The following is a 23,296-nucleotide window of genomic DNA, read 5'->3' on the forward strand; positions in this document are numbered from 1 at the left end:
ACTATCTTACTCTCGAACATTTGTGCTTTGTGTGGAATTAATATTGTACGTAATTTGCATATTCACCCATTTTGATGTGACAGTTAATGAGCCATTAGCAACACAGCCATTTGACCTAAACCATCCAGTTCTGCATTCACACAAGCCACATTTCACACATGTGACTATTTGTACTGAATACAGATGTAGGACATTTCTGTCTTCCTCGAAAACTGTGTTGGAAGGATGGAGTGCTTAAGAGTGGCCCAGTTCTGTTCATAAATAAGCCTTGCCATCACGGGATGTTACTAGGAAGAACTGCTACTTGCCAAACAGTGCACGTTAATCAACACAAGAGAATACACATTTATAAAGGCATTTAGTTTTATTTTTCAAAAAAATATTTTTGCTAGAAGGTTCGATTAATTTTACATGATCACAATCTTTAAATAAATTTTTTTCCTGACCAGAGATAGCATTTAAGTGAACATCTTGTATGATCTGCTTTTGTAACACTCAAAGAATAAGCACTTCTCTGATGGTACTTCCTAGGTCATCTTAATTATCTACAGGCCAAGAGGCAGAGCTGAGCACGTAACAAAGCAAGTGCTTCTCGTTGCTGATTAGTTCAGTTTCTTGACATAATTAAGCAGAGCAGGTTGTCAGTATATCTGATTCACACCATTAATACCGTTTCTTGCCTGAAGGGTCTGCCAAGGCCAGAGCCCCAGTTACCTTTCCTAATCGCAGGAAGCACAGATGCAGGGAGGGGGTGGGCAGTTCAACTTAAGCCGATGCTGGATGTGTCCCAGTTGGATCTGTTACTCTTTGTTCCAACTATGAATTCAAGATCACCAGCATTACTTTTGTTCAATGATACATAGAAAATAAAATGTTAAATTTTTTAAAAAAGGGACTTGGGGATCATTTGGCAGCAACTGCTGCCTTTTCCCTTTCGAAGTCAGTTTCTTTATAATCCTTGAGATTCAGAACTTAACTAAAAGTTGAATTAAATCTACATTCATTGCTATAGATTTAACAAAAGGAGAAAGGAGACATCACTGGAAAGAAGTCTCGCCTGCAGAGTTTGCTGATGGAGAGAACGGAACAGCTTGTTGAAGGCACATCATAAACAGCTTTTAGTTTGTGTGAGGCCTGCACGCAACCTGAAAAGCAGTAAGGTCTGCCCACCTGTGGGCACTCTGGTAGTTCAGTGCCAAGTCTCTCCCACCAGTGGTCCAGACTGTACTTCCAAAATGTCTTTGTTGCAGGGAAGCAGTTAATCAGTACAAAGACCTAAATCGAGGTCTAGAGCTAAATCACGAGAGGGGGAAAGCCACTGTGTGTGTGTGTGTGTGTGTGTGCTAAGACCCAGATCCTTGCATGACAGAAACATTAAAACATCCAACATTTAGACTAATGTACCTCCAGGTGCCCTATGACACAGGCCTGGGACTGCTCAGCCCAGGCCCTCTGCACACCCCTGCTTTGTGCTGAGTGGAGGACCAGCTCTCAGATAGCAGGAGACAGCAAGTCAAGCTCTGGGCATTGACATGGAAGGTTCTTGCCAGCACACTATTCTTCATGTCGCTGCATGCCTGGTTCTATCGGTGAGGATATACAGTATGAATTCTAAAGTACAAGACAGTCTGGATAACAGCCTATTACTGGCCACTCTGAATAGCTACAAAACATAAAATTGGGCTAATGCTTCTCACAGATTTGAAAAATTGCATGTTGCATAATTATATCTGAAACTCTTTAAGACACTCTTCCCCTCTGTAAATTATCTTCCCTAAAGCTGACATGCCCCCTACCTGTAGCAGCAAGAAGTGCCTCTAATCTCAGCCTACTGAAGGACCTGAAGCACAGTAAGAAATACTGACCTGGTTTCATACTAGTAGAGCCTGGGAATTTAGGAAAATGTTGGGGTGGGTGGGGGGTGGTTGTTTACAATGTAAACACTGGAGTTGGTGCTGGAATGTCTGGGGCAGGAACCCTGCATGTAAACATGTTCTGACTCCACCCTCACTGCCAGCAGTCAGCCTTCTGGTCAGTTGAACTGCAGGTTTGAGCTTTTTTTTTCTTTTCCTTTTTTTAAAAACTCCCAATGCCCCACACCTCATTGAGCATAAATCCAAGTATCTTCTGACATTTACTTGGTATTTTTCTGTACAAGCCCCAAGTTGCTTATATACACACTTATTTTACCTGCCTTGGTTTAGAAAATTGAGCAGGTTTAACATGCATCTTTCCTCATTTCCCTTTTCAAATAACACAAAAAGGTAAATTAAAGATGCACTTTCACCCTAAAGCAGCTAAGTGTAAGGACAGAGCCGCTTCTGCCTTTCTCCAGATGAGATGCATAGAAAGAAGCGAAAGAACTCCCTTGTGGGAGTGTGTCACAGAGACTAGAGGCAGCCTGCGTGTCGCCAGGACCCCTGAACAGATGAGGGAGGGAGGGAAAGCTAATAAAACAGCTGCTTATACTCCAGTGGAGTCGAATCCTAACCAACCTTCCCTCTCTCCTTTCCCCCACAACAAAAGGCCAGAAGTTAGTCTTTGTTCTGAATGTTTACATCTGAAATACTCTTGAAATAGAAGTACTTGGTAAATCTTCATTTCTTCCACATGAGTGGCAACACAAGCAACAGCTTGCAAAAAATTCTTAGGCTGAATTTTCATTTGACCACTACTAGCTTGATGGATGTTAAGTTTTTAATAGGCCAAACCCAGAAAAATGCAGGGAATTCTAAGCAAAAGCCTTTATAAGATTAGGCATTTATCACCCTTCTTCTTAAGAAGACTGAGATCTCTCATGTTAAGATAACTGGCCCCCAAGTTGTCGTCCCTCAAACCTTAATCAGCTCTTTCCATGCGGGCACTGTCCTCACAGAATGCCTCCAGGAACAATGCAGTAGTCCCTTCGCATCCTCCAAGAGGAAGGGGTGCACTCGCTCGCCAAGTCTCATGTGAGAGGGAAGTCAGTGAAAGGTGCTGCTGGTAAGACAGTACTGGACTAGTCAAAACCACTTAGGCCCCAGGGAACATCTATTCTTAGAATTACACGTTATCAAAAACATCCGGTATTTTTAGGTTCTGGATTTAAATTTAAAACCTGTTATCAATTCACATCTAAGTTTCAAAAGCTGCACCAAATCTACTAGGCTGCTTTTTTTTTAATACTCTGCACTGCATGCTCTGTCTATATGCATGCGCTTGGATAATAAATATTAAATATGAGGGGTGGGGAACACACGGAATCCATAAAATTAAAAATGAAATAAAACTGAACATAAAAAATAGTACATGGTAACTAGAGTAATGAGTAAGGGCAAAAAATAAAATAAAATTTGAGGTAACAATAGTGGCCCAATACCACCGATCTGAAATCTCTGTAAAAATTCAAATAAGTGGAGATTCAAGTAACGAACCATCTGCTCCAACTTGGTCAGACCTCCTAGAGCCCCTGCTGGCTTCAGTCCATGAGCCGGCACTCACACAGTTCCTTGTAAATCCGCTTCCGCACGCGGGGCATATCTTCTTGGGAGAACTGGAAAGGCTGCTCTAAGGCGAGGCACTTGCAGTACTGCAAAGGTCCCAGAAACAGAAGTGACCCGCGGGCTCGTGCACGGACCCGGCACATTTCACCTACTAGGATGGGGTCTAAGGCAGCATTTTAGAGTTTACAGATACGGAAAACACTGTGGGAAAACATTTCTCAACTCAGGTCAAGTATTCAGGCAAGCAGGGAGCTTGGGCTCCCCCCTTCCCTTGCCGGACAGTCGGGTGAGACGCACAAGGCGCCAAAGTGTTTCCAATCCCAAAGGAGCAGCCCGCTGCGATCCAATATGCTCGTGAGAATTTGGATTCTTTTACCCCAGACATTCGGGAGTCAAGCGAATGAGCCCATCTCCGACGCGTTTTGCAAATGTCTGCATGTGTATCTTTCCAAAGCATGGGTCAAAGACCATTCATAAAGCAGAACATATCAACAGCCTTTCTGGTGACTAAGGGAACCTACAGCAAGAGCGGATTATTCTGAGCCTTATTTAAAATTTACTCGGGGGGCCCAGAATGCGGCTCAGGTGGCAGCACATGCTTTATGTGCGCCAGGCCTTGGGTCAGCACCCCAGCTCCGCATGGACCCCCTGAGGAGTGGCCCCAGCTCTTGGACTTCACTGGGTATAGCTCTCACCCCCAAGGACGAGTTTTGTTTTTGGGCTCGGGGCTTACTCCCGGTGTTTAGGGGACTATATGGGATGCTGGGGGTTGAGCCTGCTTTGGGATTAAGCAAGGCAAGTTCTTACCCACTGTACTATATTACTCTGACCCCCCCAAAAGTCTAGTTTTACTCTGTAGTTAAAAATCATTTGCCAAAGGCTAAATTATATAGTTCTGTATGATTCAGGCAAGTTCCGGTCAGTGGCTAGTATGGCTCACTGCAGCAGCAAGGCCTCTGGTACTCTAGTGAAACTCTGAAGATATGGACGATAATTATCATTAATTTTTTGCCTCAGTTCTAACCATGACATCTGCAAGTACAGAACTACTGCTCTGAAACAACATGGGGAGAGAGGAAAGTTTGTTCACCTGTACCTCTGTGCCTGTGTGCCAGGTGCAAATCCCAAGGACCCCTTCACCACCACCCAGGAAGTCTAATTCATACATTGCAAGTGCTGGAAAAACAGTATTTCATTACCTGGAGCACAAAGACCCCACAGTCACTGTCATTTTTCTGTTGTGGAATACACTAAGGGAAAAAAAACAGAATCATCATTAAAATAAGACCAAGTACTCCTCTTCAGATAAGAAAAAGTATTTAATGAAAAAAGTATTTAATGAAAAAGAGCAGGTGAAAAGACACTTGTGTCTCTCCATGGCAGCTGGCGTATACATCAGTCATTTTAAGTGTCTAAGTTCATGGAGGCCTTGGACCACAAGAAAAGCGCTACTAACCACAATCTATGGAATATTGCCTACGTATCAGAAACTATCGCCTGAAATTCTATTTTAAATCTTGTGCTGGGAAAATCAGTTTTACTAGTTACCAACAATGGAGTAAAAACGTAAGAGTGTTTCAAAGGACAAACGCCTGGATTCTGAATGACTTGGATGGTAACAGTCCTGCTTCCCTTCCATCCCATAATACACAACTCTGTTACAGTCCTCAAAGAAATCGTGAAATCAGGCAGGATGTTGATCACCGGAAGATCTGGACTAAATTTAAGAAAATACCTAGATATTCTGATACTGAGTAAATTCGGAAAATGTACAAATTTAATTCTGGCATAAATTTTTATCTAACACACAAAACCTAAGTTGACAAATCAGTTCTTGGTTCTGTTCAAGGAGGAGAAATGAATCTGTGTCCCTGTTCAGGCCTGGGCTTGCCTGCCTGTGACCCAGGTGCTGAGTTCGGGCCCTGGTGCTGTCTGTAGTGGCCTCGGGGGAGCGCAGCTCTGGCTTCAGCGCTTGGCATCGGGAGGATGCTTCTGCCCCACGGACCCGCCTCCCTTGCGAGGCATGAAGATCAAATGAGATCATCCCTGCCCAAGCTGAAGAGGGCCCAGTGCTGGCCAGACGGTGGCACTCCGCCCCCGTACACTGTGCCGCTGCCTGAGTATGTGCTGACTCAGGCCTCACCGCCTGGAAGGAAGCGCTTCCTCCCTAACGGGTCCAGACAGGCATTCACGCATTTCTCCACGCCTCTCAGGGAAAAAAAGCACTAGCAAAAGACAGGTGCCACCAAAAAACCAAAAACTAACCCCCCCGCAAAACCCCTTCGTGAACTATATCCCCCCTCCCCGCCAACAGAGCGATCACTCCATGAGCGGCTGCCCTGTGAGTACCTGCAAGTGCACTAGCAGATGATACTGAACTGGGCTGTGCTGCCTCCAGGCAGCCCTCAGGCTCTGCATCTGAATCTCTGTCACCAGCCTTCAAAGGCTCTCAGACACCCAGCCCCCTGGGTAATTCCAACCCCTTGGCATGCCAGGGGTTTTATTTGTATTACATACTTACCTTTGTAACAGCAGTCTGCCAACCCTGAAGAAATTCAGGTCTATTTTTTTCTCTGGCTTCAGTCAGCAAATACTTTCTTATATTCTGGTTAAAAAGAAACCACAACACAGATGCTGTGTTCCATCAGTTGGTGGAAAATGGAACATGCCCACAGCAGACAAGCAAAGAGGAGGCTGTGGCCCTTCCCCTCAGCGCCATTTCCAGCCGCACGGGTACCATTAAGATACACCTAGACCTTCCTGACTTGGCGTGCGTTGACTGGGTGAGATGGTAAGCCTTCTCCAGCACCAAGTCACCTGCCAAGCTGGAAACTTACATACTGGCACAACAGAGGGGACACCTCAGTGACTGCCTACCTCAACTGTGGAGAACCCATGGCAGACATCTGTCACCGAAGCTAGTAGTCTCCTACAGCCCTAGACTGTCCAGGGCAGAGGCTCCCCCAGGCTCCAGGAAGGTACAGTGAAATCTTTATAGGTGCTAAATGAAGACATTCACTCCTGAAATCTCTACGAAGATGAAGGCTATGAGGTTTCCAACTTCCCCCTCAGGCTCTCAGCCTCTTTTTCCTAGCTCTCTGCATTCTCTAAGGTGAAATCAGAGTTACGTCAAAGAAACTAACCCTCATGAAGATGAAGTAGAGCTGATGTGTGAGTAGATGTATGTGTGTGAACAAGTTTCTACACATATGTACCTGTATGCATACATGGTTTCTCTCTGTGAACACAGAGTCCTGCAAACTTGCTTTTTAAAATTCAGTTGGGCTGGTGATCTTCCCATGGCAGGGCATGGAAATCTGTTCTATTCTTCCTAACTTCTGTGATCAACTTAAAAATATATATATACTACAGCATAAGCATGAGTCTATTCTCTTGGAGAGCTAAATTGAAACTTTCAAATTTTTAAATTTTTAGTGTTTCACTATTAATAATGCTGTGATAAACATACTGGTATGTCCCATCTTGTATACATATATGAACACTTTTGTGGGGCAGATACCAAGAAACAAAACCAGTCTACAGTAGGACATTTATCCTTTTAGTTTATAAGGCACTTAGACCTGATTAGAATTGCAATTGACCTTAAAAGGCTATAACAATTTATACACGCCAACAGAAAATAGAATACCTGTTTCCTTATACCTACATAGGGAATATCATCAAACCATTCCTAAAAGGCAAAAAATGAAATTCAGGGCTAGACAAGAGAGTACAATGGGTAAGGCATGTGCCCTGCATGTGGCCAACGTGGATTCCATTCTTGACACTACATAGGACCATGAGTGGTCCCCTGAGCACTGCAAGGAGTGTTCCCTGAGTGCAAAGCCTGTAGTAAGCCCTAAGCACTGCAGGATAAATACCCTGAGCATAGCCCACAAAACAAAAAATAAATAAACCCAGATACAGTATTAATTTTCATTTATATTATTTCTGGTAGCACTGTCCTCCCGTTGTTCATCGATTTGCTCGAGCGGGCCAAGTAACGTCTCCATTGTGAGACTTGTTACTTCTGGTGATGTGATCTCTTTCCAATCCTTCTGTATATTCAGATTTCCTTTAAATATTTTAGATTTTTAGTGTTAACTTTCACATTTTTTGCTAGGGTTTATTTCTGGATTTATATTAGGGTTTGTCTTTGCTGCCTTGGAAAATGGAATCTTAGTTATATTTCCCAACCATGTCTGCTAGTATGGGTTAGTATGGGATAATTTGGTGATTATTAGAACTTAGTGATTATTTTTGCTTTGATTTCCACTATACTAGAACTGAATTCTATTATTTTGCCAGTTGGTTTTTGTGAGTTATAACTAGTGATTCTAAGTGCACTTATTTTGAATATATAAGCCAATTTTAACTCAATCTTAAGAGAAAGTAGTAAAATTATTTTTATTTGCATTCACAATACAGCTTTTTTTTTTTTTTTTTTTTTTGCTTTTTGGGTCACACCCAGGGATGCACAGGGCTTACTCCTGGGCTCTGCACTCAGGAATTACTCCTGGCGTTGCTCAGGGGACCATATGGGATGCTGGGAATCACACCCGGGTTGGCCGCGTGCAAGTCAAATGCCCTACCCGCTATGCTATCTCTCCAGCCCCTCACAATACAGTTTTAAGGGAAAGGTTTAAGGGGTGCTGTGGAAAGGCAGCCAGGGTGATAGGTGAGAGGGCCTGAGAGCTTAAGGCTGCCACACACGGCCCTTTCCTCTGCAACACCAGCATTTCGCGGGGGAAACTTATATGATACCGACTTCTGCTAGTCTAGCTAGAGTTAGGAAAGTGCCTGGTTAATCACAGGATGAAAAAAGGGAAATGAGGCAGTACACGAACTTACCTCTACACAGAACTTGAAATGAATGCCTTGGGAATCATAAAATGAAATAATTCGATTAGAGAGAGTCACAGTAATGAGAGACCAGTGGACTTCCAGGTGGATTGGAATCAGCAGAAGACTCTTTTTGAACAAATCCACCTAATAGGGAAAAGACAAAGAAATGCAGCTCTCACCACGGGCTGTGCAAGCCGGCACCCAGCAGACACGCACGGCCCAGTGACAGGAAATGGGGAAGCCAGGCCGGGAAGTGGATCTCAGTCTAAAGGCTGTGCTCATAACTACGGTGCTATGGATGCATAAAAAAGCACTTTTATTCTGCTAAATCTGGGCTCATTAACTGCCTGATATGACTTGGCAGCACCTTTCTTTTCTTTTTTTTTTTTTTGGGTGGGGGGGTCACACCTGGTGATGCTCGTTACTCCTGGCTCTGCACTCAGGAATGACGCCTGGCAGTGCTCAGGGGACTGACTATAGGGGATGCAGCAGATCGAACCAAGGTCAGCCGCATGCAAGACAGATGCCCTACCCGCTGTACTACTGTTCTGATCCTGACTTGGCAGCACCTTAAGCCTCTTCTGGAGGGGGAGGAGGAGTTTGGGTCATACCCAGCAGCTCACAGACTACGTTGCTGGAGGTGGCGCCCAGTGGTTAGCTGCCCCCTGGGAAGCCCAGTGTTTGTGCTGGGGACTGAACTCAGGCCTGTCACACGAGAGGCATATGCGTTAGCTCTCAGAGCTATCTCTTCTGGCCCAGCAGCTCCTGATTTTTAAATTTAATTTTCAGGTTTCTCAGGCTCCCTCTCCGGAATCGAACCCTGATTCCCCGTCACCCATGGTCACCATGGTAGGCATGGAGACTACCATCGAAAGTTGATAGGGCATCAGCACCTTGTGGGCAGAAAGGTGAATGGACTATGCATTAAATTATAGCGCCATGTCCCCCAGGGAGGGAAAGGGTGTCTGTCTCTTCTGCTTACCCCCCACACCCCTGCACACGGTGGCTACCACCTCAGAGCTTATTGGACAGTCAGGTATGAGCCGGTGGCGACGGGGTAACTGCAGCCTCATGGGATGGGGGGCGGAACCGGCATGTCCTTCCTGCCCTACCAAGGCCACGAGTTGCCCCCCATGAGCGGCTCTCTGGCATGGCCATGGCACTGGAGGCACACAAACCAATCTCGTAATTATCCAGCTCTTGGTAGAAATCCCTCCAGACTTAATTAGTAAAATATCAGAAATCCAAAATCATCATATGGTTTTCATAAACAGCAATAGAAAACAAATTATTTCACAATGCCTTTTCAGCAGTTCTGATTGTTGGGGGGAAATTCCAAACAATAATGGTGCATCTCTTGTCGAAGTAATGAATGTAATCAAAGTAGAGAGAAAGTTAAGTAGAAATCATCTGCCTCACAGGCATCGAGAGGGGTGGGAGGGGGTATATTGGGGTTCTTGGTGGTGAAAAATAATTACTGGTGAAGGGATGGGTGTTTGATCATTGTATGACTGAGACTTTAACCTGAAAGCTTTGTAACTTTTCTCACGGTGATTCAATAAATAAATTTAACAATTAAAAAATAAATAAATTTCATTCTCTGTAAAAAAAAGAAAAAAAAAGAAAAAGAAAGTTGATAGGGCAGACGTTCGAATGGGTCGTAGCTGTCACGGGGGGGCGGGGGGGGCGTGCGATTGACCCAAGGTTATCTAGAGTCACCAGTATTTCCTCTCAGAGAGCCCAGCAAGCTACCAAGAGTATCCTGCCCGCACAGCAGAGCCTGGCAAGCTATCCATGGAGTATTCGACATGCCAAAAGCAGTAACAATAATGGGCCTCATTCCCTTCACCCTGAAAGAGCCCCAATATGCCACTGGGCTATGCTAGCACAAGACAGGGATGAATGGAGTTGTTACTGGTGCCTGCTCGAGCAAACTGATGATCAACCGGATGACAAGTGATAAAAGTAACAATTTTCAGGTGCATGTATTTCACTTAGAAGGAATCATGCCACTAGGAAACAGCATACACTATGGTCAGAGAAAGCAATGGGCTGAGACACTTGCTTTGCGTGCGGGACACCAAGGTCTATCTCTAGTACCACATATGGTTTCCCCATGCACAGCCATGAGTGGCCCCCAAACACCAGGTATTCCCTAAGCAGCCAGGCATGGCCGCCTCCCCTACCCCCCACCCCTACACACAAAGAGAAAGGCATAAGCTACTGCCTTCTAGCTTTACATGAATCCGGTATGATAGCTAAGACCATGGGCTCTGGTGTAAGTCTGGTCAAGTTCACTGGAAGGGAGGTCTGCACTTACTGGTCAGATCATTCTGGTGATGTTCATAGGCCCCAAGCACCAGCAGAGTAACTGACTATCCCCAGGCCCTCTGGGGAGCTCCTCACCCCTCCCATCACAGGCTGGGAGACCATTCAAAGGGCTGGAGTGCATGCTGGGGATCTAGATTCGATTCCTGGCACTGCACGGTTCCCTGAGCACACAACAGGGCCAGAAGTAGCCTGAGCACCACCAGGTATGGCTCTAAAACCCTCACCCCTGAAAGGAACCATTAGTAGCCTTAAGACTTGCCATTTCAAGATTAAGTGCTAGTTTTTCAGTTTGGCTCTCATTAAATGAATAAGGATAAAAAAAATCAGGAAGCCAGAGAGACAGTATAGTAGGTTGGTGCAGTGCATATGGTCAACCAGGGTTGGATTCCCAGCATCACACGTCATCCCCCGAGCCCCACCAGGAGAGAGCAGAGCCAAGAATAAGCCCTGAGCACCACTGGGTATGGCCCCCAAACAAAAAAACAACAAAAATCAGGCGGGGGGTGGGGGGGTCTGGTGGTTCAATTTCCAGCATCACATGGCCCCCAAACACTACCAGCTGAAGCCCTGATGAACCCTTGAACACTGTCAGGCTCAAATTTTTCTTTTTTTCTTTTTCAGGTCACACCCAACGATGCACAGGAGTTACTCCTGGCTCGTGCACTCAGGAATTACTCCTGACGGTGCTTGGGGGACCATATGGGGTGCTGGGAATTGAACCTGGGTCAACAGCGTGCAAGGCAAATGCCCTACCCACTGTGCTATATCGCTCCAGCCCCTCATAAAATATTTTTAATAAATAAAATTTTAAATAAAATGAAAAACCTTAGGATCACTTCCTGAGATGCAAGAAAAATATTTTTAAAAGTTCAGTATCCATTTATGATTAGAAACTTTCAGCAAAGAATTTAACCCAATTCACTAGAACAACTTAAACCAGTAAGTTGCATGCAGCCAATCTGGGTTCAATCCCTAGCACCCCAAGTGGTTGCCCAGGTCCTGCCTGGAGTGATCCCTGAATGCAGAGCCAGGAGAAAGCCCTGAGCACTACTGTGTGTGACCCAAAAGAAAACTCCAAAAATAAAGACATAAAAAAAAACCCCAAACAAAGTGTTAAGCTGGGAAATAAGTCCTTTTGTTTTTCCCCATTCCACATCTGGCGGTGCTCAGGGTTTACTCCTGGCAGTGCTTAGGACCTGTGTGTGATGCCGGGGTCAGCGGTGCCAGGCAAGCATCCTAACCTCCTGTACTACCTCTCCAACATACGTCATTTTAGCAAAAGATACTAGAAAAAACGAGTACCATATGTACCAAATGAGCTCAACGGGCTGCATGTATGTGCTGGACACAGGAGACCGGGGTTCAATCCCCGGCACTGGTGGTACCCAGAGCTCAGGTGTAACCCTGACGCCATGCTGAGTAGCCCCTGAGCACCTTTGGGTATGGCCCCCAACAAACAACCTTGATCACTTACTCATGTTTTTCTCAAAAATTAAGGTATATCAAAGATCTAAACATAAAACCTAAACCTATAAATAGTTATTACAAGAAAACATAGGAGGTAAACTTTTTTTTTAGACTGAATACAGAAAGTAAGAGCAATTGGGCTGGAGTGATAGCACAGCGGGTAGGACGTTTGCTTTGCACGTGGTCGACCCGGGTTCAATTCCCAGCATCCCATATGGTTCCCCAAGCAACGCCAGAAGTAATTCCTCAGTGCAGAACCAGGAGTATCCTCTGAGCATCGCTGGTGTGACCCCAAAAGCAAAATAAAATAAAAAAAATAAAGTAAGAGCAAGGAAATGGGGCTGGGGAGACATCTTAGGGGCCTGAAGCATTTGCCTTGCACACAGGAGGCACGGGTTTCTGGCACCTGAGCACTGTGCCAGGAGTTTTCCCCAAGCTCCAGTGAGTGCGGTCCCCATAAATAACCAGTCAAGCGACCAAAGCCATGCACTACATCACAAAGTCTGCTTTAATAACAAGTTGACACTAAAACTCTTATTCTTTCATCAAAGGACAGGAATGCATTATCAAATGCATTTTTTATTTACAATAAAAAAGAAAAGGGAGCCAAAGAGATACTGCAGGTGCTTGCCTTGCATACAGCTGACCCGGGTTCAATTCCCAGCATCCTATATGGTCCCTGAGCACTGTCAGGAGTCATTCCTGAGTGCAGAGCCAGGAGTAACCCCTGAGTACTGCCAGATATGGCCCAAATGTGATCCCATGTACGGAAGGAAGGAAGGAAGGAAGGAAGGAAGGAAGGAAGGAAGGAAGGAAGGAAGGAAGGAAGGAGGGAGGAAAGGAAGGAAGGGGGGGAGGGAGGGAGAGGAGGGAGGAAGGAAAGAAGGAAGGAAGGAAGGAAGGAAGGAGGAAAGGAAGGAAGGGTGGGAGGGAGGGAGAGAAGGAGGGAGGGAGGAAGGAAAGAAGGAAGGAAGGAAGGAAGGAAGGAGGGAAGGAGGGAAGGAAGGAGAGAGGAAAGAAAGAAAGAAAGAAAGAAAGAAAGAAAGAAAGAAAGAAAGAAAGAAAGAAAGAAAAGTACCTTTTTAGTCCATCTTTTCACTCCATTATATCCTTTGGTTACAAGCTGTCTATGAAAAAAGCTGTTGAAAAAGTGAACCTAGAAGAGACATCAAATGCAAGCACCGTGTTATTAGGCATTATGTTATATTATTATTGCATTATGTTATTATTGCATTATGCTGTGTCAGATTTAACATCAAAAGAAATGGAAATTTGAAAATCCTTGAGTGAAATGTACACAAAAAAAGGTGATGAAAACTTTCTTTTACAAATAATGATGAGGGGTTGGAGAGACAGTGCCAAGGTTTTAAGTGCTTGTCTGCCTTGTTCACAGCAGTGGACCCTGCCTGGCGAGGTCCCCGGCACTGTATATGGCCCCTTGGGCACTGAGAGGGGTGACCTGAAGCCAGAGCAGAGAGTAAGCCCTGGGCCAGATGTGCCTCAACTCCCACTGCACCAGGGCTTACCCACGGCCAAAAAAGAAAAGACAGAGATCATTCAACAAGCTGAGCACATGCTTTGCATACAGGGGGCCTGAGTTCGATCCCTGGTACCACATGATCCCCTGCAACGCTAGGGACAATCTCCGAGCACTGAGCTGGGAGTAGCCCAAAAGCAAAAGCAAAAATTTATAAATAATGATCACGGCAGAGAAAAAACATTATACAGCTCACAGACATTCTATTTCAAATTACTATAAAGTACACTTCACAAGTGTCTCCAAATCAGGTGACAAAGTCGAATGAGGCTATGTAAGAATGAGATTATGATTATGCTTCCAATTTAAAACATGAATTGGACTGGAGAAATAATGGGGGGAGGGAAGGCAGCTAAGGTGCTTGCCCAGCACGCAGCTGCCCCTGACTGCATCCTAGCACTGTAGAGTCCCCTAAGCACCGCCAGGAGTGGTCCCTGGGCACTGCGGACCACCAGATGTGGCCACAAAAGTAAACAAAGTGTGTAAATTGGGGAGGTCGTTCAAAGGGCTGGAGCACATGCACCATAGTTAGTCTCCCCAACACTGCAGGGGTGGCCCTGAGCTCGGAGCACCACCTGAGCCTTGGCAAGGATGTCCAGCACTGCACGTCGCTGGCTGAGCACCCCGGCTGGTTAACAGGGCATCCCAGAGGCTCAGGGCCTCCTTCAGTAGTGCTTGGGAGGGTCCCTCCCTCAAAAAACACGCAAGTTTGTCTCCAAGTGTAAAGTAGAAAGACTTTTACGTATATTCATCAATAATGTTGGAAGTTTATAAAGACAGTTAGAAAGGTTTTGGAAAAGCAGCCCATCGGGTATTTGAATATTGAAAAAGATAAAAGTATTTTTAGGGGCTGGAGTGATAGCACAGCGGGTAGGGCGTTTGCCTTGCACGCGGCCAACCCAGGTTCGATTCCCAACATCCCATATGGTCCCCTGAGCACTGCCAGGAGTAATTCCTGAGTGCATGAGCCAGGAGTAACCCCTGTGCATGGCCGGGTATGATGCAAAAATAAATAAATAAATAAATAAATAAAATTAAAAAATTTAAAAAAAGTATTTTTGAATGTTTTGAGTTTTAATATACAATATTTTTTAAATTTATTATTTTTGCTGGAGCGATAGCACAGCGGGTAGGGCGTTCGCCTTACAAGCGGCCAACATGGCCGACCCGAGTTCGATTCCTCCGCCCCTCTCGGAGAGCCCGGCAAGCTACCGAGAGTATTCGATATGCCAGACACAGTAACAACAAAGTCTCCAATGGAGACGTTACTGGGCCCGCTCGAGCAAATCGACGATCAACGGGAGGGCCTTTACTTTACTTTACTTGGTTTGCTTTTTGGGCCATACCCAGTGGTGCCCGGGAATGAGAGTAGGCCAGTACCTTACTCAATGCACTAACACTCCGGCCCCAGAAATAAGTAACTAGATTCTTTTTTTGTTTTTAATTTTTATTAGTGAAATACCAGGAGGTACAGTTGTAGACTTACAAATTTTTGTGCTTTGGTTTCAACGTAACTAGACTCTTGAGAGAACTGAAAGGAGTATGCATTTGAACTCTCAGATCTGTCCACGTGAACGTGAACATGAACGGGCCGGAATCAAAGGACCCACGGGGGGTGGCGGGTGGGGGGGCATTTGCCTTGCACGCAGCCCACCCAGGCTCGAGTCTCAGCATCCTGTGTGGTTTCCGAGCAATGTCAAGAAGGGACTCATGAGTGCAGAGCCAGGAGTACCCCTTGAGCATCGCCAGCTGAGGCCGCCTCCCCCCCAAAAGAATATGAAGAACATCTTTGCCACTTTTCAAAAAAATGAGTAAAACTTAAAAGAATTTTTAAGCAAGCAATCCCTTTTGAGTATCTACTGAAGACAAGAAAAAAGAATACCCCCTCTTGAAGAGAGTAACAAAGGCACTCTGAAGAAAATAAGCAAACTCGACCTTTATGCAGAAACCACTCAAGGGCCTTGAGAGACAGCACGGCGGGCAGCTGCTCGCTTTGCCCTTGGCCGACAGGGTTAGACCCCGGCACCCCGAGCCCCAGCCACGAGATCTCCAAGCACAGTCAGCTGGAAGACCTGAGCACCACCAAGTGTGGCACAAAAACCATAAAGATAAGTAATAGAAAAATCGTTCCTGTACAGAAATATTTTTTAGAACTTACCCCCCAAACTAGTACATGATCAAAACTAAATCTACCCCTTTCTGAAAATCTAAAGAGAATAAAATGATTACATAAAATTTCAAAAACAACTTTTCCTTTAGAAGCAAAAGACTAAGTTATCACTTACTTTGTCAGGGACTGCATCCATTATCAACTCACCATACATATTAATAACCTAGAAAGAGCCAACATTAAAAGAAATTTGCCAATTATATACATGTATATATAATTCAAAACGTCCCACTCAGAATAAGAAACATACTCATATTGCTAATAGTAAATCTCTTAGGGCTGGAGCGATAGCACAGCAGTAGGGCGTTTGCCTTGCACTCAGCCAACATGGCTGACCTGAGTTCTATTCCTCCGCCCCTCTCGGAGAGCCCGGCAAGCTACCGAGAGTATCTCGCCCGCACGGCAGAGCCTGGCAAGCTCCCCGTGCCTATTCGATATGCCAGACACAGTAACAACAAAGTCTCCAATGGAGACGTTACTGGGCCCGCTCGAGCAAATCGATGATCAACGGGAGGGCCTTTACCTTTACCTTTTAACTAAATCTCTTAGATACTGGTGTTACTAAGAGTCACTTTATTAAGGAATAAAAAGAATCCTTGGTCCCAAAGAATACAGTGAGGTCAACCTAGAGGTTCTGAATTAAATGTACTGTCCGCTATCTTCTGGGCCTTTCCCACACGGAAACGCTACAGTGCACTGACCTGGTCGTTCAGCCAATTCTGACCATCCAGGGTTGCAAGATCGTCCATATCCAGCATGTGCTTATTGTAGAAGACGCGGAAGTTGCATTTTTGATGTTTGGCCCGATAATTTGTTATTTCCCTATTGATAAATGGTTTCCTGAAATGGAAAAAATTTTAAGAAAAGGTATAAATCATGATGTCTGTTTGCTGTTACTTTTCTTAATAAAAAATCATAGCAATTTCACTTTCAAAGGCTCATCTTAAGCATCACTGACAGACCTATTTGAAAAGTCTTCATTAAAGACATCTTTCAATCGTCCAAGTACATCTTTTTCACTGAGTGGGACGAGACTGCCATACTTCTTCATAACCTCATCCAGGAATCCTTGAAGGAAGAAATAAAAATTAAAATGATAAAAAAATGTTTAGTAAAGTCTGTCTCCAAGTTCTTAACCTGTAGACAACACTTAACAAACACTTAACCTATCATTACCACATATACCAAACATACCTTTGGTCACTGCTGTGCTATTTACAAGATTTGGAAACATGAGCTGGAGCAACAGCACTGTGGGCAGGGCACTTGCCTTGCATGCAGCCCACCCTGTTGTGATGCCTGGCACCCTACGTTGTACTCTGAGCACACTGAAGAGTGATCACTAAGATTTGCCGGCGTGGCCCTCAAACAAAACAAAAAGATTTGGAAACAACCCAATAACCAATGAATAAATGGAGATAATGTGGAATATATGCCACAGATAAGTAATGGAATACTACTCAGTCTTATATACATCTTTAAGTCGCTTAACCTTGAGGAAGATTTCGCTCTATTAAAGAGTAAAATCTAGGGGCCAAAGACAAAGTAGTACAACAGGCAGAGCCCTTGCCTTGCAAGCGGACGACATGGTTCGATCCCCAGCACCCCACAGAGTCTCCCAGCCCCACCAGGAATGATCCCTGAGCATAGAGCTGGGAAGCCCTGAGCACCACTGAGGGTGCCCCCACTCCCCACTACTCCCATTCCAGTTACCAAGCTTTGTCTAAATACTTCAAAAAACCACTTCACATGCATCAGAATGATTAAAAATTTAAAAAAAAAATTTGTTTTTGTTTTAGGGTCACACCTGTTAGTGCTCAGGGCTTACTCCTGGTGCTGCTCACTCAGAGAACCATCTGGGATGCTGCGGATTGATCCCTACTGGCCACATGCATGGCAAGGGCCCTGCCCACTGTGCTCTATTGCCCCCTTTTCAAAGGTTTTTTAAAGAACGTAAAATCTAAAGATTTTAATCACCAGATTAAATGTGGCTATCACATCTGGAGATTAAGGTAACTCCTTTCTTTGGGCCATTTCCACCAGAGCTCAGGATTTAACCCTGGCTCTGCACGCAGGGATTAGTCCTGGTGGGGCTCAGGGGAGCAAAAGGAATGCTGGGAATTGAACCTGTGTCGGCTGCATGCAAGTCAAGAGCCCTGCAGCCCTGTCCACTACCTCTCCAGAATCCTGGATACGAAAGCAATTCTTACAAAAAGAAAAAAAAAATCCAGACCTGGGAATGTGGTTAGTGGGAAGGCCCCATGTTGGAAGCTGTTCATTCCCAGCACAGTCCCATAAAGCAAAGAGCCCAGACTGACAGCAGATGTGACTCCCGGAGCACGGACACCTCGCAGCACAACAGAGCAGAAAGCACAATGATGAACTGCGGAGATTGTTGTCACTGTATGATTCGGTGAAAGCATGCAGTTTCCATCACAGAGCAGGGGACAAATTCTAAGGCAATTTTTAACACCAACTTGGCAGAATTATGGTGATACAGAAATGATAATATGAAGTGAGTTTAACTGGATAGCAGCTAGTAAAGTGTGTTTTAGGAGAGGAAACAGGATTAAAGGGTAAATTTTGCAAGAATATAAGATAGTCTTCAGGTCAATTTAATAAGCATATGAGCCTGGTTTGATTCCAGCACTGCATACAGTTTCCTGAACATGGACAGTATTAAGTCCTGAGCACTGCTGGAGATGCTAGCCCCCAAACCAAAATAACAAAACATTTATGCTGTACAAATGGAAAAGAAGTCAACTATACATCAATGAATAAAAAGATAAAGACTGTGAAAAAAGAGTATCTTTGCAGAAATGTTTTGTCAGATCTAAGAGCCTAGATCTGATCTTGTAATAAAAATTTCAGTATCTTGCTAAGAAAGGACAGTCAAAGTAAAACACGCTAGAGAATCAACAAAAATTTGGCTCATCCCAGGCATGCAACAGTATTAATAGCCTTGTCCCAGCCTGAAATAGCCTACCAGTGTTAATGAGGTGACCACAGGCCCACTGAATTCAAACCCTACATGAATGGTAGCCAATTTCCTCCACTTCAAAGGCCTTTTTAAGTTCTATGACTCAACTGACTCTATTTTTTCAAACTTTTCTAACATAGCTGCTTTTGGCAGTCTTTGACAATATATACTTCTCCTCTAGTCTGCAAAACTGCAGTGATCAATAATTAGGTTTATACGGACTTGTTCTTGATCTCAGACTTGTTCCTAAAAACTGTCTTTGAGGGGATGGAGGGAGGGATAGTACAGTGGGTAGGGCCCTTATCTTTCATGCTGGTGACCTGGGTTCAATCCCCAGCGCCCTATATGGGACCCTAAACTCTGCCAGGAATGAACCCTGAGCAGGGAGCCAGTAGTAAGCCCTGAGCACCACCAGGTGTGTCCCCCACAAAAGAAAAGTCTTTGAAATATTTGTTGTGCTTTTTCTATCTTTATGGAGATAAAAGCTAGCATTGTAGATGTGCAGGCTTAATAAAATGTACAGGTGAATAATATCTGATAAATATTAATCAGGGCTGAGTGATAGCACAGCGGGTAGGGCGTTTGCCTTGGTTGTGGCCCACCCGGGTTCAATTCCTCTGTCCCTCTCGGAGAGCCCGGCAGGCTATCAAGAATATCCCGCCCGCACAGCAAAGCCTGGCAAGCTACCTGTGGCATAATCGATATGCCAAAAACAGTAACTAGAAGTCTCACAATGGAGATGTTACTGGTGCCCGCTCGAGAAAATTGATGAACAACGGGAGGACAGCGCAGTACAGTGACAGTATTAATCTGAATATTAATAAAAAACTTGAGACTTATAAAATGTTAATATTAAGTATTACTGTAACTGCATATCTGATGATGCACTCATATCTTATCATTATTATCACCAGTGTTAAAAATGAAAACAAAATAAGACATAAATATTTAAGGGTCAACTTAAAGGATACGCAAAACGTAAGTAAAAAGCAGTATGTAATTCGAGTAAGAAACAGACCAAAACCTGGAATAATTATTTGCTTAAAAGAAAACTAGGGAAAACTAGGGGCTAGAGCGATAGCACAGTGGGTAGGGTGTTTGCCTTGCACGCGGCCGACCTGGGGTTTGTTATCTGGAATCCCATTGGTCCCCTGAGCATCACTCAGTAGAGGCTTCTGAATGCAGAGTCAGGAGTAAGCCACTGAACATTGCCAGGTGTGGCCCCCAAAACAAAAAACAAAACCAACCAAGCAAACAAGCAAAAAACAAAACAAACAAACAAAAAAACAAAAAGGAGAAGAAAGAGAGATGGTGGGTAGGGACAAGATTAGGATGTTCCACTCTCACCAAATGATCAAACTAATTACAGTAACTAAACAGAATAGAATGAAGACAGAAACACCAAGTCCAGAACGGGACCGAATGGCAGGTGCCACCCCCACCAACGATCGATAAGGAGTATTACAATTGTCAGCAATCTTTCATTCACAGCTGTCATTCATTTTGCTATAAAAAGGGAGCCAGAGAGATATCTTTACTCTCTTCTCAGTGAAAAAACATGCTAATCGTCTAGAAGAAAGAAGGACTGAGCATTTTTATAAACTTGAGACGGATGGGAGCTTTAACTTTCAGTAGTTCCTTTTGTTTGGGGGGTCACACGTGGTGCCTAAGGGATGCTCCCAGCGGTGCGAGGGGCACCATGCAAGGCCGGGGGCCCACCTGGATTTCCTACATGGAATGCATGTGCTCGGCTCGTCAAACTCTCTCTGACCCCTGGTTTTAATTGCTTTTCCTAATAATTTTATAAAATAAAGTGGCAGTCACCCACGGTTCATTTAGAACTATTGTGCCCTTGTGACCGTACATTTTGTTTTGTTATATTTTGCGGTGCGAGGGAATGAACGTAGGGCGTTCCACAAGCCAGGGAAGTGTGGCTCACTGTCGTGTCCTCACTTCAGAACACACATTCCGGGCCGGCCGGAGCAACAGTACAGCGGGTAGGACATTTGCCTTGCACGAGGCCGTCGCGGGTTCAATCCCCGGCATCCCATATGGTCCCCCCAGCACCACCGGGAGTAATTCCTGAGCGCAGAGCCTGTAACCCGAGCATTGCTGGGTGTGGCACAAAAAGCAAAGCAGAAACAAACCAAAAAACCACACAATCCCCAAACATATAAACAGCACACATGACTCTTCTTAAAGCTTTTTTCTAGGCTCAACACTTGACCTCAAGTCAATTCAAAAATAATCTAGTACGCCATTTAAATGAATATGCCATATTTTAAACAATTCCCTTCTAATGACCATTTAGACTTTTAATTTTGTATCTTTCTTCTACTGCTTGCTAAAATCAAGTTTCATGGTCAAAGCACACGTATGTCTACATATTTCAAATATCCATTTATGACTTTTGTTATGTACACACGTGAGATTCTGTGTTTGTGGAGTCCAAACTGTTGGTAATCTTACTGCAGTAACTCTCATCATGCTTCCAAACGTCTCACCAGTGTTTCTTTTTAACAACTTTCCTGGATTGTGAGGTGTACATCACAAACTTGACCCTCTTTAACTGCAACTGCCGTTTTCCTGGAAAATCTAGTTTTATAAACATTATTACTACCAAATTCCAGAAACTGTGTCATACTTTGTATCCATGAGCAGTCACTGATTTCTCCCATCTCCACAGCCGCTGGTAACTATCAATCTACTTCCTGTCTCTGTATTTGCCTATGCTTGCCACTTCAAATCAAGGGAATCATTGTGCTTGACCTCCTGTCTTGCTTCTTTCCACTTAACATGTTTCCAAGGCTCCTCCACGTGGAAACTGTGTTAGTAACCACACTTCCTTCCAAAGATCAATGTTCTATTGCTGGGCTAGGCAAATGATATAGATCCAACTACCAGTTATTCATGTACACTTAAACTGTTTTGTGTGAGTTTTTGTATCTGAAATTAAAATTTTTAATTTTGAATTTAATTTTGAAATAAAAAATTCTCAAACATCTTGGGGTTGGAGTGGCTGGTAGGGTATTTGCTTTTGCACGTGGATGCCGAGGTTCAATCCCTGGCCTCCTATAGGGTCTCTCCAGCCAGCCAGAGTGATCCCTGAGCACAGGAGCCAGGTGTGGTTCAAAAACAAAACCAGGGGCTGGAGCGATAGCACAGCGGGGAGGGCGTTTGCCTTGCACGCAGCTGACCGAGTTCGATTCCCAACATCCCATATGGTCCCCCGAGTACCAACAAGAGTAACGTCTGAGTGCGTGAGGCAGGAGTAACCCCTGAGGATTGCCGGGTGTGACCCAAAAAGCAAATAAAATAAAAACAAAACCAAAACAAATAACACCAAATCATGGGGCCCGAAGTGGTAATACAGCAGACAATGTGCTTGCCTTCCGAACAGCCACCCAGAATCCAATCCCTGGCATCTCGCATGGTGAGCCCCCTGTGTCAGCCAGGCAGGAGTCCCCCCCTCAAGCCCCACTAGAAGGGATTCCATGAACACAGACAGGAGTAATGCCTGAGCACTGCAGGTGTGACCCCAACACAAAACAAAGCTTCAACACCTAGAATCTATGTGCCACAGGAATCTTCCTCACAAAACCACTGCGTGCGGGACTGGAGAGACAGTACAGCAAGTAAGGTGCTTGCCTTGCACACCACAGGCCTGGGTTCGATCCCAGCATCCCACAGTCCCTGCTAGGAATGATCCCTGAGTGCAGCGTCAGGGGCAAGCCCACAGTACGCCAGGTGTGGCCCCGAAACAAGACAAAAATCACCGCATGCAAATCCTAGACTTTCGTATCCTCCCTCAACTTTTGTTGCTGTTGTGGGAGTCATACCCAGTGGGCCTGATGTAGCAGGCATCAAACCCAGGTCCGGGCACCCTGCACGGACACGCTCTGCCTGTACACCACATCCTCAGTTTCCCTCGAATCTTTTCCAGCTGCCTTGTACAAGCACAACTGAATGTTAATTTTGTTGTTGTTTTGGGGCCACGCTCGACTGTGTTCAGGGCTTACTCCTGATTCTGTGCTCAAGGGTCACTCCCTGCAGGACTCAGGGGATCCTATGGGGTGCTGGGGATCAAAACCAGGTTGGCTGTGTGCAGGCAAGCATTCGATTAGCTGTACTATCTCTCTGACTTTATTCTTTAACAGTTTTATGGTATGCTGCTGCCTGAATGTGCCATAATATATGTTTCCATGGAAACACTTGTTTTGGTTGTTTTCTTTTTTTTATTTTTTGCTATCAAGACAACATTAAGTAATGCCTTGGTATACTTGTACTCTTTTATATCTCGAGTAAATTCCAAGACTGATACTGCCACATTTCTTTCAAAAAAGAAAGGTAAACCAATTAAATTTGTGGGAAAGATTATGGCAAGACTTTTTAAAGCATAATGTAAAAATTGGGAGCCTTCAGCGAGCACAGGGGCTAGAGAGATAGTACAGTGACTAGGACACTTGCCTTGCACACAGCTGACC

General features: G+C 44.7%; 1 protein-coding gene across 3 annotated transcripts in view; it reads right to left on the reverse strand.

The window, feature by feature from the left end:
- Nucleotides 1-341: 341 nt before the first annotated feature.
- The window catches only part of SENP5 (SUMO specific peptidase 5), a 41,799-nt gene continuing 18,844 nt past the window's right edge, over nt 342-23,296 (reverse strand). For all 3 annotated transcript variants that reach the window (XM_056121127.1, XM_056121129.1, XM_056121126.1), the window contains 8 exons: nt 16,795-16,900; nt 16,534-16,672; nt 15,948-15,995; nt 13,204-13,281; nt 8,334-8,471; nt 6,004-6,087; nt 4,682-4,732; nt 342-3,568 (listed from right to left, as the gene is read on the reverse strand). In XM_056121127.1, coding sequence (XP_055977102.1) covers nt 3,458-3,568; nt 4,682-4,732; nt 6,004-6,087; nt 8,334-8,471; nt 13,204-13,281; nt 15,948-15,995; nt 16,534-16,672; nt 16,795-16,900 — 755 coding nt within the window. In that variant the 3' untranslated portion in view covers nt 342-3,457. The remainder of the gene's footprint in view (nt 3,569-4,681; nt 4,733-6,003; nt 6,088-8,333; nt 8,472-13,203; nt 13,282-15,947; nt 15,996-16,533; nt 16,673-16,794; nt 16,901-23,296) is intronic.

Source organism: Sorex fumeus, unplaced genomic scaffold, assembly GCF_029834395.1.
Source record: "Sorex fumeus unplaced genomic scaffold, SorFum_2.1 ptg000044l, whole genome shotgun sequence".
NCBI lineage: Eukaryota > Metazoa > Chordata > Mammalia > Eulipotyphla > Soricidae > Sorex > Sorex fumeus.